Source organism: Centruroides vittatus, unplaced genomic scaffold, assembly GCF_030686945.1.
Source record: "Centruroides vittatus isolate TY-2023 unplaced genomic scaffold, ASM3068694v2 scaffold_520, whole genome shotgun sequence".
In the NCBI taxonomy this organism is placed as follows: domain Eukaryota; kingdom Metazoa; phylum Arthropoda; class Arachnida; order Scorpiones; family Buthidae; genus Centruroides; species Centruroides vittatus.
Genome location: NW_027122712.1, coordinates 283,610 through 304,525, shown reverse-complemented (window position 1 = coordinate 304,525; position 20,916 = coordinate 283,610). Strand labels below are relative to the sequence as shown.

At 28.0% G+C, this 20,916-nt stretch overlaps 2 protein-coding genes across 7 annotated transcripts in view; one reads left to right on the top strand and one right to left on the bottom strand.

The window, feature by feature from the left end:
- LOC136989416 (zinc transporter ZIP10-like) overlaps window positions 1–18,838 on the top strand; it is a 77,248-nt gene extending 58,410 nt beyond the window's left edge. For all 5 annotated transcript variants that reach the window (XM_067287550.1, XM_067287546.1, XM_067287549.1 and 2 more), the window contains 9 exons: window positions 2,124–2,182; window positions 2,260–2,449; window positions 2,530–2,699; window positions 2,941–3,111; window positions 7,436–7,589; window positions 7,654–8,079; window positions 12,163–12,243; window positions 17,139–17,326; window positions 17,397–18,838. In XM_067287550.1, coding sequence (XP_067143651.1) covers window positions 2,124–2,182; window positions 2,260–2,449; window positions 2,530–2,699; window positions 2,941–3,111; window positions 7,436–7,589; window positions 7,654–8,079; window positions 12,163–12,243; window positions 17,139–17,326; window positions 17,397–17,543 — 1,586 coding nt within the window. In that variant the 3' untranslated portion in view covers window positions 17,544–18,838. The remainder of the gene's footprint in view (window positions 1–2,123; window positions 2,183–2,259; window positions 2,450–2,529; window positions 2,700–2,940; window positions 3,112–7,435; window positions 7,590–7,653; window positions 8,080–12,162; window positions 12,244–17,138; window positions 17,327–17,396) is intronic.
- Window positions 18,839–18,901: 63 nt separating this feature from the next.
- LOC136989423 (STE20-related kinase adapter protein alpha) overlaps window positions 18,902–20,916 on the bottom strand; it is a 36,985-nt gene continuing 34,970 nt past the window's right edge. For both annotated transcript variants that reach the window (XM_067287563.1, XM_067287564.1), the window contains 7 exons: window positions 20,611–20,719; window positions 20,423–20,546; window positions 20,183–20,354; window positions 19,932–20,109; window positions 19,739–19,850; window positions 19,546–19,667; window positions 18,902–19,475 (listed from right to left, as the gene is read on the bottom strand). In XM_067287563.1, coding sequence (XP_067143664.1) covers window positions 19,405–19,475; window positions 19,546–19,667; window positions 19,739–19,850; window positions 19,932–20,109; window positions 20,183–20,354; window positions 20,423–20,546; window positions 20,611–20,719 — 888 coding nt within the window. In that variant the 3' untranslated portion in view covers window positions 18,902–19,404. The remainder of the gene's footprint in view (window positions 19,476–19,545; window positions 19,668–19,738; window positions 19,851–19,931; window positions 20,110–20,182; window positions 20,355–20,422; window positions 20,547–20,610; window positions 20,720–20,916) is intronic.

The window sequence follows — 20,916 nt, the reverse complement described above, 5'->3', positions numbered from 1 at the left end:
CTGTTAGCTAAATGGCTATGCAGTGAAGTTTCATCTACCACTGTAAGATCCGGGTTCAAATCAGATCGTAATTCCAATATTTTTTCATCAATAATAGATTTCATATTAGATTAATAGCAGATTAAATAGATTTAGGAATATTCCATATCTTTCTGATGCTGGTCAATTCTGTTGTGGATTAGATTTGGTTGTAATCAGTGAAATTGTGCCTACTCTTATAGACAAGTTGTATGTGTTGCGCATGTGCATTTTGCCTGATGCCATATTTGTGACGTTTCCATTTCATTTTAACCTCGCCTGATACATGATAGAGTAACCAAACTTTAAATTGGGGAAAGTGTCAACTTTGAGTGGTTCACCTAATGAAGAGATACAGCGTAAGTAAATTTTAAAACAGACTAAAATAAATCCGATAATTACAAAAAAAATTACCACACAGCACTTAGAAGTGATACTATGCAATGATCAGTAAAACTATCACAAAATGTACGTTTTTAGTCGGTACTGTACGACAACTAAGTGTTATAGTTTGTTTTAATGTACTTAAATGTCTTTTGTTAGGAAAGGTATGTTCTGAAGAACTCTACCAAAATCTTTGGATCAACCCAGCCATTTGCTACAAAATTCAGCTTTAAATGATTTGTATGCTTTTGTGTGGTTAAGAGTTAAAAATTGAGTTAAGACAAGGTGTCAACATATTCTATCTTTGAACTATGATCCTCTAAGGACGAATTTGAGTCATCTTTATACAGATCAATCCACTATACATTGAAATTTTACTTCTGTACCAGTCAGCATCTTGACTAGTAAGAGTTGTAAAATAACCTAGTAAAAAAATCCAGCAACGAGTTGCGTAACTTTCCTGGCTGTTATGAGATCTTTATTAAAAGATAAATTTTATATTTTTAGACATAAATAAATTCATGTGTGGCACCATTATTTTTGAGATTTTGTTATAAAAAACTTTTGATATTTTTAGTTATTATAAAATAGCAAAAGGCTTAATTTTGAGGGTAGAGATGAATTTTATAAAAAATTGTAAATGTTAATAACGAGTAAAATCTTCATTAAGTCCGATCATACTTGAGATATGGTCTACCATCCCTTTGACCTTTAACTGCCAAAAATTTAATAGCATCAATCTCCCTAACGTACAAACTTCCCTGCAAAATTTTGGAAATTTTCGACAAAAGTCATGGAATTATTAAGCTTGAAATTGGGTGAACAAAAAAAATCATGCCCACTCCACACACATCCATACATACAGATAAAAAACTCAATTTTTTTTTTTTTTTTTTTTTTTTTTTTTTTTTTTTTGCATTTCTCAATGTTTCAAGGTCCCCTGAGTCCAAAAATGTAAAAATGCTCCTATAATTTTCCTCTGATATAGATATAAAAGAGCTATGAAAGTAAAATGCATATTATGCCATCTTCTAAACATGATAAATGTTCAGAATGCAAGCCAAACTATACACACCTCCATGAACAGCACAGCACAAATATGGTGCAGGAAGTGGAGCCATGACAATTTAGTTACGTGAGATGACATTCATGCAAGTTCCTTATAGCTTTAATGAACTGCTAGCTCATTGACACTCACATGTCAATACCTCAAAGCTGCTTATCTGTTTACTTCTATCAGGGTAGCTAAATGGTCTAACATTTCAATATACCAAATAAGCCACTATCTTACTTGTTGACATATTACTCTTCACGAGCCACCAATTGTAATCTTACTTTTATTTGTTTAGCAAACGAATCCAGGCAAGGGCTCATGAATTACACCTTCTCTTTCCTTTTCCCTCTCCCCTTATCTCACCTTCCCTCCTCTCCCATTTCACCTAGTCTCTCTTTCTCCTTTTGGGCTATACCATCGAGTTCAGCCTTCCCTTTCACAACTCAGTCACTGAGCACTTCAAAGCTTACAAATCTCTCAGATAAATTTAAAGTATAATTTTTTATTTTTGTTACTGTTGTAATGTTTTATTAATAAATAGCTGTTGTTAGGATATAGTCATTTATTTTATTTTAATGCAAATGTTTAATTTGAAATGGGTAAAGTTTTATGAAATCATTAAATAAAGTTTAATATCGAAATTAATAATAATCATAATAAATTTTAGGTAGTCAAGGTAGCAATACAAAGAATATGTCATCCAGTCAGATTCATGATCATGACATTGTAAGTAAATAATTAAAAAGTTTTAGATTAAAATTTTCCAGCATATAAATATAATTTGCTTTATCCAATTTTCACAGCAATGCATGACTGCTACTGAAATAATTCATTCTTATAATATTAGTCCTGATGCAAGTATTATTTCTTCTTTGGAATTTCTTGACATCTGTCCAGCAATCATTTATCAATTAGATCATAGATGTGCTGATGCTGCTGGTATTTCATTGCATCTCTCACATAAAACTGAAGGAAAAACTATGAATAAACATGGTACAGTTTTTTATTTTTCATAGTTTTTTATGAATTTTGTAATAACTTTTGTAATTATTTTTTAATTTTTGTTGGAATAGTATGGATTTATGCATCTGTTGCTGTGTTGGCTATTAGTTTATGTGGATTATTATGTGTAGCAATCATACCTATAATGCAACGTGTATGTTATCATACATTACTGCAATTTCTTGTCGGGATGGCTATTGGAAGCCTTTCTGGTGATGCTTTACTACATCTTTTGCCACATGTAAGTTTTCTTCTAAGAAAATTACAAAATTTAATATTATGAGTAAAATTTCTTTATCTAAGTTTTTTATTTAATAGTATACTATGTATTTTAATTACAAAATTTTTGAATCACTGTCATGTTCATTTATTTAAAATGTATTGTCAATGATTTTGAGTAAATTATTTAATCTTTATATATTGATAGTTATTTTGATTCATTATGAATAATAATAATAATGATATTATTATTAATATTACAGGCTATGGTTGCCAATGATAATCATCATGACAAAGAAACTGTATCATCTCATGGTGAAGTAGCACATGTTTGGAGAGGTCTCACAGCTCTTGCTGGAGTATATATATTTTTCATAGCAGAAAGATTATTAAATCTTTTAACTAATTATCGTAGAAGAAGAAAAAGTGCAATGGTGAAGCTTTAATGGTTTTCTATGTCTGAGAATAAAATTCATGTTAATACAGTAGAGTGTCGTTTATCCGAAAGCCAATCAACCGAAAGCTTTCCAGTTGGACTGTGTCGTGCTGAATCGAACATTTCTGATACTAGATTAACTTCTAAAGTATAATTTTTTTATGTTTTTATATTTTTCGTTAGGCTTAAAATCGACGAAAATTCGACGCAAAGCAATATGCAACAGAGAAAAATTTCAACATGCGATAGGTTAAAATATTTTTTCGTACGTAATCGGTTATCCGAACAACCCCAGTCCCCAATTGATTCGGATAAACGACGAGCTACTGTACTAAAAAAATCATTGTAGTTGATTTATTAATTATTTAAAACTTATTTTATATTTTTTCCTTTATCTTAATTATTAATTATAAATAATTTAGTTGTATTGGACTAAAGAATATTTAGATGAAATTGAATATAAGAAATAACATATTCTTAATTTTAAAAAGATCACTTTAGAAGCTGTTTAATGTTAATGAATTTAATTAACATTAGATTTAATTTTTTATAGTCAGCCAAGCTTGTAATTTAATCTAATAAACCTAAAGAATGTTAAAATATATCAGTATGTGATATTTATCATTATTTTTTTCTTTATCATTTATTTAATTTTCAATTTATATGATTCATAAAATATTGGATTGATTTGAATCTAACATTCAGTGTTTGAAAATGTCCTTTTTTTCTAGCAATATAAAATAATTTGTGTAAGTAAATTAACAAATATTTATGCAAACAAGAAAAAATTCTTCCTGAAAAAGGCAAAATTCATTCTTTTGGGAAGGACTGCTTTCTTGCATGCTTAGATATTTAAAAGAAAAACAAATATTTCATTTTATTTTTAGTCTTTGAATATGCATTAATTAATAATAATAATGTAGTTTAATAACATGTACTGTGTATATTTATCATTACTCTGTTTGATTTCAATTTTCCACAATTCTTCTATATAGAAAACGTACTTCTTATAGAAACTTAGGAAAAACTATTTGTATAATTAAAATTTATTTTTGAAAACTCAATTGCTCAAAACATTTAAGGATACTATATCATTATCTGGTACTTTTTTAAAACTCTTTTGGCCCTGTGGGCACTAAGAAGACCTTTTTAGCAAGCCCATTGTGGATTTGGCCAGGACCATGATGGGACAACCAGGTGATGTGGAACAAGGCTGATATAGCCAGACAGCCCACCTCCCAAAAAATTCCTGGGCTTTTTCTGTTCCCAGGTACCCCCAAAGTGGTAGGCTGTCACCTTAATCACTGACTAACCAGTTGTCAACTAGCACTTCATACATTTGATGATTTTTCTTTTATATAAAATTAATGCTTGGACAAGGAGCAAGAAATTAAAACATTATTAAATTAACTGTAAACATTTTAAATAAATATGATGATATCTTATGATAAAATAATTGTAGTGTAACCTGAAGTGACTACTAAAACAGTTGCTTCACATGTTAAAAAAAAATCCAGCAATGAGTTGCGTAATGTTTTCAGCTGTTATGAGATCTTATTTAGAAAATAGCTTTTATAATTTTAATTACAATATAACAGTGGTGTGCCATGACATTTGATGATAGAGAAGCTGTGTTTCCATAAAAATTTTAAACAAATACTGGAAATAACAAAAATAAACAGTTCATTTATTTTAATTCTAAAATAGATAATTTACATGAAACAAAGATATAAGAACTTGTTTTTAGTATTTTTTATAAACTGACTCTATTCGGCAATTCTTTTCTGCACAGTTGTTAATTACTTTATTATAAAAATCACTTATCCTTGATTCCATCAAAGTATTTAAAAGCTCTTTTACTATTGAAAGCAACACTAGTGATGACTTTTCTTCTGACTGAGTGTTCCTTGCCAATGTATCAATTTACTTCATTGTCTTGTCGAATAACTGCACCTAATAGATACACTGGTAGATAGTACTGTAAAAGTTAATGATGTTAAATTATGTAATTCTTTTAGTACATCTTTGTTCAGATTGTCATTAATTATATATTATTATTTACGTCTAAGAGTGACTTGCCAATATAGTCTGGACATGAATATAAATATTGCAATTCACTATGTAATTTAGATAAATCAAAAAAATTCTCCATAAAATTTACTTAATTTAAAGAATTAAAACTTGCTTCAAAAAATTGTTTTATAATATTTAAAATTATTAACATCTAAAAGTGATAAAAATTCTAAAGATTTTATGTCTGAAAATCTGTCAATATAACCATGATTAAATATAGCTCTGTAAAGAAACATACTTAAAAATAACATTGAATATTCTTTACTTTTTAAATTTTAAAACAATCCACTTAGTCAAATAGCTCCCTACCAGTAGTTAATTGATGGAATCATTGAAAGCATTATATGATATTTTGGTGTGTAGCGTCCACCAGCTAAACCACCAGAGGTTGATGCTCTGTAAAGCGCATGCGCGAATGCCTGTAATCTGGTTGCTTTTCACGATTCACATGTTTTTGCCATGGAAGCTGTCCCTTATTCGACAATACTCTGCTTCCATTGGGAATGTGCATATATGAATTATATTCAAATATACAATATCAATCTTACTATTGTTTTTTACGTATATAGAAATTTGTAATAAAATACGTAATGTGGTTATAATAAAATATTGATTTTAAGTAATTAAATGTACATTAAAATATGAAAATAATCACACAATATGTATTTATATTTTAGAAAATACAAGGGAAGTGGCATTTCCACAGCTTCCATGGATGATATGCCACTGTAATCTAGCTTAATAAAATTGTGTGGGGCACCATCTATTATGAGATTTTGTTATAAAAAAAACTTTATATTTTTAATTACTATAAAATGGCAAAAAGCTTAATTTTGAGGTTAGAAATGAGTTTTATTTAAAAAACGTATAAATGTTAATAATGTAAAATAGTCGTTAAAAATCTTACCCTACTGGAGATACATATGACCTCTTTTTTATCTCCCCTCCCTTCAATCTTTAACCACCAAACTTTATTAGCATGAATGCTCCTTATATACATGCCACCATGCCAAATTTTGTTACTTAATGCTTACCCCATACTGAGATATTAAGCAAAATAGATCCCCCCCACACACACAGAATTTATTTGCCTTTTTCTTTTTACTTTTTTGGATTCAGGAGGTCTCAAAACGTGGAGATTTGCAGAAAACTTGGAGGGTTAAATTTGACATGATTCCAATACTTTCCCTTGTTATGTATACATAACAGCCAGGAAAGTAATAAGGTTTAGAAGTTCTATTTTTAGTGTGATAAACATCACAATAAATCCTACAATACTAAAATCAAGGTAACAGTATCAGATTTATTTCAGAGAAAAATCAATATTTAGCACCATAATGGAAAATATAGAACCCCTGAAAACTTTTTGAAGGGCCATCTTTTACCTGTTGCAGATCCATGAGCAGCAAATCTCAGTATTAATATTAATAATAAAATAAACTTTCAGTTTAATTAAGTTCATTAATTTACTGGGTTTTTTTTATTCCCTTTTTATCAATATAAATCTATATACTTGTAGTTGGGTTATGTTAATTAGCTTAAAAATCTTTGATATCTAAAAACCATTAGAAAATGTTTTGTCTACATTTCTGTTAAAACCACCATGACAAACATGTTTCCTTTACATAGTTGAAGAATATACAAGTATCCTGGGACTTGTTATTGTGAAGACAACAGAAAATAATTTATAGTACCATATTTTCCGGCGTATAAGCCGACCCCCAACTTTTACAGTTAAAATATAGAGTTTGGGATATACTCGCCCTATAAGACAACCCCTGACTTTTGAGAAGATTTTCCTGGGTTAAAAAGTCATCTTATATGCCGGAAAATACGGTAGTTATTCTATAGACATGTTTTCATTTAACTGAAATGATTTCTGTTATAGCATTTTCATGTCCAAGTTTTGTCTATGTTAACAGAAACAAATTATTTAGTTGTTTAGCATTTTTGTCAAAGAAACTAATAGATTGTCAATAATGTCATTCGCCAACAGACAGACAAATTGTTTTTCCAGAAACAATATAAACTGGACTTTCTCTCATTGCAGAATCTGCCGAAGCAATTGTTTACAGCTTTGCTGATGCCATAACATTCTCTAATTATTTTGAGCAGTGTTATTGCTGCTTTGACTTAACAAAATAATTATATTTCAATATGCTATAAGCAATAATAAAATTAGGAATAATAAGCAATTATTATAATATTCCTATCTTCAGATTATATATCATTATTTTCATTCATTTTAGTTGCAGTTACAGACTTCTAAAATGCCGAAACTTGTACATGCTCTACAAGCTGTAGATACTGAACAAAGTAGAGTTGTAGGAGAAAAACTTTCCCATCATAAACATGGTTCTTATGGTTATAATGTGGATCCCTCAGCAATGGAAGCCTTGCAGAGTAAATTTCAAGTAATTATTTATAGATTTATCATTTTTTAGTTTATATAGTTTTAATCTTACAGGACTGAATGATGTAACAGTAGAAGAAAAAGATTCACCTAGTTACTGTGATAAGACTAAAGATGATCATGTTTCTTCTAATCATGCTGCCAAAGGAGATGTACCACCCGACGGTGATTGGGACAACATTGAGCCTCGAAGGATGTCTCAAAAAAAGTCCCCTTCACCGGTGAAGTCTCTGCAGGTCGAAGTTGGATACGTTGCAACGGAAAAACCAACAGAATTGGATATTCCGATTGATGAATGCCATCGAGAAACAGTAGTATATGATCACACAGACAATAGTTATGTGGTAACGGTGACAGAGCATCATATGCATCATCATGGTCATGGACATAGTCACGAAGTGCCAAATTCCATATCTGCAGTTGCTTGGATGGTTGTCATGGGTGATGGACTTCACAACTTTTGTGATGGTCTTGCAATTGGTGGGTATTGTTTTTAATATTTGGAATTAATATTTCTTGCACAATCTTTTTGAATTCATAATTTTAATTGAGGAATTTATCCGAATTTTTAACAACTATAAAATGTAAAATAATTATATTTTACAATAGAATATTACTTAAACTTTAAATGATGTCTCTCTGGTAATACATATACAATATTAGTAGACTATTTATACAAATATTTAATGTATTTTAAAAAACATTAAAACAAAAGAACAAATTGCCTGAAATATATTTTATTATTTATGCCTCATTCAATATTATATTCAAATAATTCTAAGTTATAATTTAGAATTAATACTAAAAGGAATGCATTTTAGTGACATGAATAGTAATTATTATTTTTGTACTTGCCAAACACTCCTCACCTAGTCACCCTGATAGATAATAAAATATTCAATACTAGTTAGTTTTGAAATCTTAGCATAATGATGCAATAGTAACAAATAAATTTTATTGTGGCAGCAGTTTTATTCAATTATATTTCTTTGAAATGCTGAATCATCTAAAGTCATAAAACAAAATACATATGTATTTTTAACTTTAACTTTTTCTGCCCTGTGGGCACTAAGGATTTTTTTTTTTGTGTCCATTATGAGTTCAACCAGACTCATAATGGAGGCAAATGAAGATTGAGCAACTTCAAAATTGGATCACCTATTACTTATAAAAATTTCTGAACCAATTAAGACTCAAACCTAGATCTCCCAAAGCCTTCACTGTCATATAATTTTATTTTTAGAAAAATTTCTATTCAAAATATTTTAATGCTTGATTTATTTCTGTGTAAGGTGTATTCTACTGTATTATATGGAAACAGTTGATAGTAATTGGTTTGAAGCATTAATCTAAATTTCTGTCCTAGGAAATTGCTTAGAAATACAGTAGAGACTCGTTAATCGGAACCCCGGTAATCGGAACGATTTTCAGTCGGACTGTGTCGTGCTGAATCGAACGTTTTTTGATACTAGATTTACTTTTAAAGTATAATTTTTATGTTTTTATATTCTTCAATATATTTATTTTGTTTGTACAAAATGCAGAAATAATTTTTAACGATACGATAGCCTTGGTTATTATTATATAAATTTTCGTTAGGCCTAAAATCGACGAAAATTTAACACGAAGCGACACGCAACGGAGAAAAATTTGAACATCGGACGGGTTAATATATTTATTCGTACATAATCAGTAATCAGAACAAATCACTAATCTGAACAACCCCAGTCCCCAATTGATTCCGATTTTCGGTTCTCTACTGTATAGAAATATTTTGGATAAATTGTAAATAGGCAAATCTGAAAGAAATTTTGGCTTATTATTTTAAGTTTTAAAGTCAGTTAAGAAACAAAACTTTTTGTATAATTACAAACTATTTCAAACTAATGGTAATTTATGTGGTCTTTAGTAAATATAGGATTAAGATATGATATAGAAAAATTTGATTGAAAGTTATAGGGATAACATGAAACTTAAGAGATTTTCGTACCAAAAGATAGATTCAATGGAACAGATTGACAGATTCAATAGATTATTTGATGATCAACTATCAAATTATGGCAGGTGTTCAATTAATTAAAGTATAAATACAAGTTTATATTAATATAAATGTTTTAATTTCATTTATCAGTTATAAATTTTATTAAATTTTAGAAAATATACAGTATTTTAATGTTTTATGTTTTAAAAAAATTAAATTAAAAAAATATTTTATTTGAGTTAGCCTGCTATAGTTCTATATATATTTTTTAAAACAATCTTCTATTTTAATTTTATTTTATTATCAAATACTAAATACAATATCCAGTATTAATGCATTCATAAAATTACTAAAAGCAAAATGAAAAATCTGTAATTTAGTTAGATTTTATAAGCAAGATAAATTGAAAAAAGTATAATTATAAAGACTTCAACTATAAAAAATTACTGTAACCATTATAAAGTTGTAAAATATAAACATTTAAATCTGATAATTATACATTAAAGCCAAATATTATATCAGGCTATATTAGAGAATTGTAAAATTCATTGTTTTAATTATACATTAAAGCCAAATATTATATCAGGCTATATTAGAGAATTGTAAAATTCTTTCTACCGAGTAGGCAGTAATCGAGTAATAAATATCAAATACAATATTTAATTAATCTTGACTCGACTAATGAATATTGATTTATTAAGCTTAATTAGGTGTTTAATCAATAACAAGTTCTAAGTAATGAGTGTGTAGATAACGCTATCTGTTTGTTACTCAGAAATAACATTTCTGCTTATCACTAAAATATATGCATACACACATTCAAACCATATACACATTATATTTCAATCAATTTTTTTATATACATAAACATTTTTTACATTTTACATATACTGTATTTAATTTGTTGTTCTACATTCGTCGTCATTTTTTTAAAATTAATTTTCTTTGCTTTTAGTTTTAATTTTTATCTTATTATGTACTAAGGAAATATTCATAGGCTCCAATAATATTAATATTAAAACAGTAAAAAACATTGTGCTGTAGTTTTCAAGATTTTTCCCATATTTGTCAAATTTGCAAATAATTTTAATGTTATAAATAAAATTGATGTTTTTTTTTTTTATAAATTTCTTTTTGTATAATTTTTAGATATTTTAATTTTCAAATAAAAGCATTCGGTTTTGATATGTGAGTGTATTGAGAATAATAATTTCATAAAGAAGGAAAAGTAAATAAAATTAATATACAAACTTCAATTGTTTTTAATTAACTGTTTTTATGTAAATTTCATAGCTAATAGAATAGAATTATGAATAGTTTATGGGAATCATTAGAAATGATAAAGTATGCTTTAATAAATTTACATGGTAACATTAATTTATATATTTACAAAGAAGTACTTAAAAGTGCAGAAACATTAGTTTATTGTTCATAAATTGTTATCTGAATCAAGCAACTGGAAAAGTCATATTTATCTACTTAATTTCATATGTAATTTAATAGGAAGTAAAATGTAAGGATTCAGGTTTATATTAAATTAAATTGGAAACATAAGACATGAGAAAAAATAAAAACAATAAATGAAACCATAATAACAAACTAGATTTAGAGATAAGTTTGAATAATCTTATTCTCAAATTAGTAAATTATTATTATTTATGCATATATTGATCATAAATAAAATAGACAGCCAACATGTTGCAGGTAAATCTTTCTTGAAAGGGCTAAAAGTTCTCTCAGGATTTTTCTTATTCATGTATGTTGAATTTTACTATAAAAACTACATTGTCAATGTTTGTTTTGCAATTCTTTCCAGAATTATCTTATCGGTTTTATCAGATAAACATTTCAGACATACTTTTTTTTCAGTTGTGTTACCAGTAAAACTTTTTCTATAATATATATATATATCTAAATACAAAGGTTAAACATTCAGTTTTAAGGGCACAGAAATTATATCAAGCAAACTATGACACTTTCAGAATTTGTCTGGAGAAAAAAAATTTCCAATTATTTTTTATAAAGTAAAATGAAATCAATCTAAAATATACATAAAAACTCATTATTAAGAAATTTCAGATAACATTTGGAATGGTAGGAAGACTAATGTTTTCAGTAAAAGAACTGAAAGGAAAGAGTTGATCTAGATCTTTAAATTAACCTTCAAATGTCCTGTCAAAAATCATAATTTTGAAACTAAATTCCAAACTTCTTAAAAAATGTAATTGATAAATTACATTAGAAAAATTGTAATAAATTGTTTTTTAATTTACTGTTACAGTTTTGTATTCTATTTACATATTCTAATGCCAATATTCAAATTTGCCTAATTGAAATTTTGGGTAATTTGAATTTTTTTGCAGTCCCTTCAACTTCAAAATATCTAAGTTATACTGTATTTAGTAGGAAAAAAACTAATAATAATTTGTATTGATTAATACTGTAATTAACAGAACATGTAGTTCAAATACTGTTCATAGATTAAAATTAGTGAAAAATTACAGTTTGTTTTCTCTGAAAAAATTATATATTTGTGAAGGTTAAGAGAAATATTTGAAAATTTATTTTTTAAAATAATATAGGTGCTGCTTTTGCTGCCGAACCGTCGGGCGGTCTTAGTACAACAATTGCTGTTTTTTGCCATGAATTGCCACATGAATTAGGTAAGTACAGTACTTTAATATTATCACCCTTTAACCCGAGCTGAGAAACAAGCTTTTTGGTTGGTTATTGTTAGGGTTTACATATAGATAAGTTGAATGACGAACTTCAAACATAACAATATGTAAATCTTGAAATATATGGTCTACTAGTTGTAATTTAAACAAATAACACTCAGATTGCTGGATAATTATTACATTCTAAAAATATAAATTTATCAAGCTAATTGTTTTTCATATAAAACTTTTATAAACTTTTAAAATGATTTAACAACATTTTCTAGTGTTAAAATAAATAGAAATATTGTAAATGGACATACAGACTAACTATAGACTGGATATAGCATAAATTATAGTTTATGCTAGATCTTATGGTCAACAATAATTTACAGTTTAGATCACTGTATCATCTACTGTATGCATCATGCTAATTAATGATTAATGTTATTATTGATATCTTATAGAATTGAGTCTTAATTAAAAAGTTAGAGATAAGGTTTTTGGATGTTTTTCAAAGCCATGGCCTATACGAGGGTATAAACTTATTTGTAAAATTTGTCGAACAACAAAAGTGCTTCAAAAATTATGCTGTTCCTTTCCTATTAATTTTATTCTGGAGTCATATCCTAAAACATTGACTATAAACTTCAGCCTACATAGTAGAGCATCTTATTCACTAGACAGTCACCATTCCTGTACACGTTTTGTTTCTATAGCTTATACATGTAGGTGGACTATAGTGAAGGTTTAGGATATAAATTAAAATATATCAAAATTTATGTATGAAAATAGCATTAAAAATATGTCAGCAACGCTTGTTTAAAATCAAGTACCGTACATTTTAGAGATATAAATATGTTATGCTTTAATATTTTATTGTGTAATTTTATGATTGGTGTTCACAAAACTTCCAAAAATAGTTATATTAATGATTTATTAATAATTCTTTATGCTTACAAATATTACAAACACTATTATCATATAGTCTAGTTTGGCAGTCTGCAAGCTTTGTGAGTTTAGTGGTCCATGAGGTTACAATTTTGAATCCTGCAGACCACTATCATGAATTCTTTTAAATGATACAAAATCTGTAGAATAATGATCATAAAAATTCAACTTTAAACAAGTGAGTTTCGTATTAATATACTAGTTATAACAAATTAATGCAAGCCTAAAGTTCATTCCTGCTTGTTTGAAATCAGTTTATGGATTCTTAGCACTTTTCCTACTTGCAATGTTTTTTATTTATTGAAAACAGTAACTTCATATTTGGTTTTAGATTCAAATAAAAAATCCCCCAATGAGTGAAAAAAAATACCTAAGCATTTTGCATTTCTTTCATAATACTTCACATAACCTTCAGTTGATCAATGTCCAAATTTCTCCACAGACCACCAGTTGCCGACCACTGGTCTAGTTAATGAATAAAGATATTTGTTATTGTATCAATGCATATTTAAATTTAAAATTGCTTAGCATTAAATAAAGGTGGATGCACGTTTGCAGCAAACCTCAAATCTCAAAATGTCACTTTTCATCATGCTGAAAAAGTAGAGTGAAATTCAAATTCTGTGGCATGGACGGAAGAGATACCTTTTCTACAACCAATTATAGTTCACTTTAGTAGTTACATTTATGTCATGTGAATACACAAATCACTTGTACAACACATCACATAGGTGTATTTGTGTAATGGCAGATTCCAATATGACTTTTGCTACAGAAAGATTTCTTGACACTGTCCCTTTTATATAATTAAAACTATAAGCATAATTAAAATAGGTATAAGTCCTTATGTGATGCAAATGAGGCATATTAAAAGATATTTTAATATAAAATTTATTTATATAAGAAAACATTTTGTTTTTCCCCACACACTCTTTTGCCAACATCTTGGTAAATAAAACAAACTACATAAAGTAAAAGTTGTAAACAGTAAAGATGCAAACATCCCCCTCCTTCATCTTGAATACCAATCATATGTGCCAAAAAACAATCTGCTATCTGCTTTTCACTTATGTAACTACAATGTCTTGGATGCTGTTTCCATTCCATGCCAAATGTGTGTACCCATCTTAAACTCTAAATTTCCTAATAACAGACATTTTTATCACCATATTTGCATTACTAAATGTTAATATTATTACTAATATAATACTAAAGATTGTTAAAGTTGTGATATTAATTTTTTTTAAAAGTTTATCTTTGAATTCATTAAGTTAATATTGGAGTGTATTTTTTGTTAAATAACTTCAGAAAAGTTGTTGAATTTTCAGTCATTCAAGTTGTTTTTCTTTCTTTCTCACATTAGTATATAAGTAAAACTTTCCTGCTTTAGTTTCCACACTTAAAAACAAATTTTTCTTCTTTTGAAATGTTTAAACTTCAAACATTTAAAATTTTTCTAATTAACAAAATCTAATTATTGAAACTTAGCATCAGTCAAAACATCAGTAGTAATATCACTATTGATGAAACTGACCTTTAGGATATATTTTTGACAATTTTATTAATAAAAATATAAAATCAGTATGAATAAAATAAATATACTTTTTCCTTACTTGCTGTAATAATTATATATTCTGTATGTCCCATCCCTTCACAGTACTGTTGCTTGAACTAGTCCAGAACAGTGTCTTGCAATTCCTCCTGATCTGCAAAGCGTTTCTCTGCCAAAAATTTCTTTAAAAGTCCAAAAAATGAAAATCCGAGGGGGGCTAAATCTGGACTATACAACGTTGAGGACCTCCCAATTCTGCCGTGTGCCAACCAGTTTGGTTTGATTTGATTTGATTTGATTTGCTGTGTGGAGTATATATACGGTAGTTTGTTACCTTACCAAACAGCTGGTCATGTGGCATTTTTGGGGTTTCCTTCATGTGTCTCACACCTAAATAGGGGTCAGTTTCCCATAGAAAGCCCTCTTGGGAGGCATCCCCCTTGTGGTACAGTACATTGTCTTGTCTTATGTCAACAATCCAATCCTGACAGAAGATGAAGTTTGGGAAACACTGGAGTAATACATATCTTTAGGTACAAAAAACCCAGAGGGTAATGAAATATTCTAAAAAGATTGCATAATTTATGTTTCTCTCGTAGGATTTAAATGAAGACAGACTGTTGATAAAAATATTAAAACCAATTAATCACTATAATTTATAAAAATGTTGACTTAGCATTGTTCACTCAGAGTTGCATTTGGGAAAGAGTGTGCAATGAAGATACACATTAAGGATGAAATATGTAATAACCAACCTATACAATTTTTCAATTTATTTCAAGTATAAAGGATTAATTTATTGACATTCGATTTTTTAAACAGTTAAATAAAATTTGTAGCAAGTGCTTTTAGGTACCATGTGAAAAAATCAACTGAAAGCTGCTTGTACAATAGAAATGTAAATAATATATAAGTACCATTTGCTGATCTTTTTCATAGAGATTAAGTTCATTTATTTCATTTTTACATGTATAATAATACTAATAAATGTTTTGTTACATTATAAGATTGTACTATTTTTAAAATCATTCAAAATTTGAGTGAATAAATTGTGATCCCACTGTGCATTTTTTGCTTTCCTGGCTGTTATACAACAGAAGAAAAGTATTGTAATCAGTCTAATTTTAGCCTTCTGACATGAGTTTTTTGCATTTCTTGATATTTTAAGATCCTGATTCCAAAAATCATCAAAAAAAAAGAAACAAAATTATGTGCATGCTCCTGTATTTTGCTTTAAACCTCAGAATCCTATTGACCAAAATTTTTGAAATTTGGCAGAAATATTTTTATATGGGGCACTGATCTAATGAATTTTGATTATTATAAATCAAGGGAGAGAGCAATTACAAATTTTTAGTCTGACCCCTAACAATGAGTAAAGTTTTCATTAAGAACTCATCCCCACCATCAAAAATAAGGCTTTTACCTTTTATAATAATTGAATAAGAAGATATTTTAAAACAAAATCACTTAACAAATGTTGCCCCCCACAATTTTCCACCTAACCTCCCATTTGAGTACCAAGAAAAATTACACTTGAACTTCCAATGATGGCCAGTTTTTCAAAATACATTCAAATTTGGCAACAATAGCCATTTCTTGTTACTGTCAGTGGCCATCGTTCACAGGTTCAACCATATCTTATTTAATGCAACACCAAGAGCATTAGAAAAATCTTCCAGGGGATTGGGCCAAGTCTCCAGTAAGACATACGGGAGAGAACAATCTGAAATACTGTTAATAATCTAACCGCAATAACATTTTTTGAAATCTTTTTACTTGTTTTGAACTACTCATGATTACCATTCAAACTGTTTGAGGGCAAGTATTAATAAATTAGTCTAAAATGAAAACAATGCAAAATATGATAAAATTATTAAATAAAATGGAAAATTTAATAAATAAAAAATAAACTTGTCTTTCTAAATATCCTATTATAAATCCACAACTAAAACTTTGTAAAGGAGAAAAATAAAAACAGCTGTTTTACAGTTGTGGATTAATAACAGGATAAATTATTTTTCTATAATAAAATGTCTTATTTTAAATTTTAATAATTCAGTGATTCTAAAAAATTAACTTGTTAATTTAATGAATTTAAACTATTGTTTAAAAATTCAGTGCTTTTAATTGAATGTTCTATGTAAAATGTTTACTAATAATCTTTTAAAATCACTTTTTCTCATTGTACACACAATTTCTACATGGGTACATATTCAGCACTAATCTATCCTATTAAAATAATATTTAAAATTCTTTGGTGGTGTAATAAATCAAATCTCTCAATACTATTTTATTATTAAATATAGATATTTTTTCTAATTTTTCAGACTGATTACTGATGATTTAATGAAATTATAAATAAGAACATTCATAAGTGTGGAATACTTATTTTTAGGTGATTTTGCTATGTTACTGAAAGCTGGAATGACAATAAAACAAGCTTTGTTATATAATGGACTATCTTCCATTCTTTGTTTTGTTGGAATGTTAATAGGAGTTGCTTTAGGTAATGTACAGTCTGCAACATTATGGATTTTTGCTGGAGCTGCAGGCATGTTTTTGTATATAGCCCTTGTTGACATGGTAAGAATTAAAATATTTCAAATTTAAATTTTAAGTTTTGTACGGATTAAACATATTATTTTCGTTTCAGCTGCCAGAATTAGGATCCAGTCCGACTCATCCCGGTTCCAACAGTACTTATCTCTTAGCGGTTCAGTTGACGGGCATTTCTTTGGGTATTGTGATCATGCTGATTATAGCAATTTACGAACACGATCTGCAGCACATGGTAAATTGACTGGCGCTAAAATTTTTATCCGACGACGACCGAAGTCTAGAAAGCATTTATTTATGCTACTGCCATAATTTCCAATTGGAAATAACTTTTATATCTTTACCTGCTTATTAATGAATGTGCAATATATTATTAAGTCCATTCTTTGGTGCTTCCAGAAGTTTATTTAGTTTGAATCTTTAGTTGGCAACGGACAAGTTTATCCGATTAAATACATTAGCGATCACTTTAACCAGAGTGCCAGAATGATGTTTAAAAGGCAGGGTCTTGTTGCTGCAATGCATCTTTTCACACGGAACAAATTGTATTGATTATAGCCAAAGAAACAGATGATAATGACTATCAACTATTTTTTCAACAGAGATCCAACAAAATAATTAACAGTTTTATGATGTTTTTGTGTGCAATTTCTTCGATGTAAACTAAGGATGCAGACTTTCTTCCTTCATGATTTAAAATGAAAATTTCATTAATTTTATTATAATAGCAGAACATAACTTTCTTACATGTGGTGGATCCAATTTCTAAATAATTAAGAAAAAGAAAACCTAAATTATATTTCATGCAATCTTATCATTCTCATATGATCCCATTTTTCGATAAAACTGTGATAACAAAGTGTCTGCAAATTAGCATTTCGAGCACTTTTCTTAAATATATATATATACACAATTCTTATTTGTGTGTTGGAAGTGCTTTGTTCGGATTCAAACATGCTCAATATTTTTCTGCAGATCTGACCTCAAATTATTGTTACTGTTATTTATTTTTTAGCGTATGTTTATTTAAAATATGAAATTTTAATTGTCAATAGATAATTACTAATAAGTTTTAAAATATTTTCATCACGAATTGAAAATATATAAAACTACTAAAAAAACAAAATCAAAGTGATGTAAAATATATAATTTAATAAAATCTACATCACTTCTAATAACTAATTTTATATTTTACGAAGAGAAATCAAAATTTATTTTTTTGAAGATGAAATAGTTTTTGATTCCACAAACATTCCTGCATACTAATTTAGATTTTTTGCTATTTCCTTTATATTTTTTGCTAATTCTAGTGAATTTTTTTAATTTCAATGTATTTAGATATAGACTAAGATTAACAATAGATTATTTTATTAGAATTTTGTATAAAGATCTGACATTTTTCTTTCTTTTGATCTGCAATGAACAATGATGTATTGTTACTATTTGTTTGTATATTCCAGAATTGTAAAACACTAAGATAACTATTTGCCTTCACAATTATTTGTGATGGAAGTTAAAATAAAAAGGTATTCTTGATGATGTGTACTTAGCATTTTTGCAAACAATAATAAAAACTTTTTATGAAAAATAGAAAATGGCAACTCTGGCATAATGTTTTTTTTTTCTATTAATATTTTAATATTACAAAATGTTTAAATAATACAAAACTTAAAACAGCCATGTTTATTCAACTGTTTTGCAGAACTTAAACTGCATTCTCTGCAACAACGAAACTAGAACTGAATTCCTCTTTTTGGTAAAAACAGTGAACTAAGGATATATAACATTTAGAATTAGGCACTTTCTTACTAATGTTAAGAATGTTTGTTATTCAAAATTAAAACAGCATGCAGAAAATTGCATTTTTTCAACAAATTCTGTAAAAAAAATTTCCTAGCTAATGCAGTTCGTAAGTATTGCCAATATTAACATTAAAATTTATATATATATATATATATTTTTTTCTTTTTATATTTAAAATCACAGTGAAAAGTTTCGCTCATGTGTAATCCCCATTCTGTGAAATTACACGTGCCATATAACAAAATAACACATTTCTGTATTATATTCTCCTGATATACCTCCCGCACAAGAAAAATTTAAGACTAGAAATTCCAACTGTCCTTTAGTTCTAAGTCACCCATCAATGTTGTAACAACCATTGCTTCTTTGTTATCTACAAAAACAAATTTCATAACTCAGCATCATCATAGTTTCCTAAGACCACTTTTAATAAATATATCTACCTTTAGATATCTCGGGGATTTCCGTAAATGGCGTAACTATTGCCAGCATATCGATAAGAGTTACTGTGGATTTTTTGCATTGCTTGATGCATCCATGTTGTAATAACTGAAAGGCATGTGGCCTGTAAATATATGAAATTTTATATTGTCGTCAAATTTAAAGAGTTTTGAAACATGTTAAATCAATATCTACCTAAGGGAAGGATCGCGTTGTAAACAAGTTTCTGTTAAAGCATGGAAGGCCTCCGAGAATTGGCGGTTGCGATAGCTGCTTTCTCCATCATATTTTGTCTGAAACTTATAAACTAAAAATAAATTTACTCATTAAGAAAAGCATTTCTACTTCAAAACTCTTTGTTTCTATTTAGAAAAATGTTAAAATTTACCAGAATCGCCATCGTTAAAACAAGAAGCATCCAATGGACGTGGATAATATCCCTGCAATTTCTCCAAAAGCATCTGAGTGGGCGGGATGTCGGAAAATGGAACAACACCATTGGCCAATTCGCACGCAGTAATACCTAAGCTATATATATCTGATTTAGAGTTATAACCGAGAAGATTCTGAAACATAAATTTATTTGATGTACTTTCCATGTAACAATTAAATTTAACCACATTATAATTAAAAGTTTACCTGTTCTAATATTTCAGGACTTAACCAATTCAAATTAGCAACAGAATCATGAGGAAAAACATGAATGGAAGGTTGCCATCTTCCATTATTTATCACATTACAAGAATATCTTAATCCCGTTAAAACAGCTCTTCCATTTCCAGATATCAAAATATGACTGGCTTTAACACTCCTATAGAAAGATCAAAAGAAAAAAAATGACTTATTGCATAATTAAAAATAAACTATATAAAACTTTACCTATGAATAAAACCTCTTTTGTGAATATAATCTAATGCAAATAATACATCTCGTAAAATAAAAGCTATTGCAACTTCTGGTAGACCAAGAGGAAAATGGCTATTGACAATATCTTTTGAAGACCCTGAAAAAATGTTTAATATTTACATTCAATTTATATCTAGAAGGGACCACTTTGAAAAACTCACCATATGACATTAATGGCATAACTGCCCACACTTCGTTGTCAACAACAAAACTACATAAATATGGAAGAATATTCTCATGCCTTAACTGTCTTGTTATCAGAATTTCATTCTGAAATATAATTTAAATAATACATATATTATTAGAAATTTAATGTACATTAGTTCTGTCCTACAAAAGTTATTCCTTAAAATTTAACAAAAGCATTGAGTTGTGAAATATTCAATGTGAATTTTCTGTATTACTCAAGTATCTGACATTTATTATTGAAAATAAATTATTCAAAAATTGAAATTATTTTGTAACAA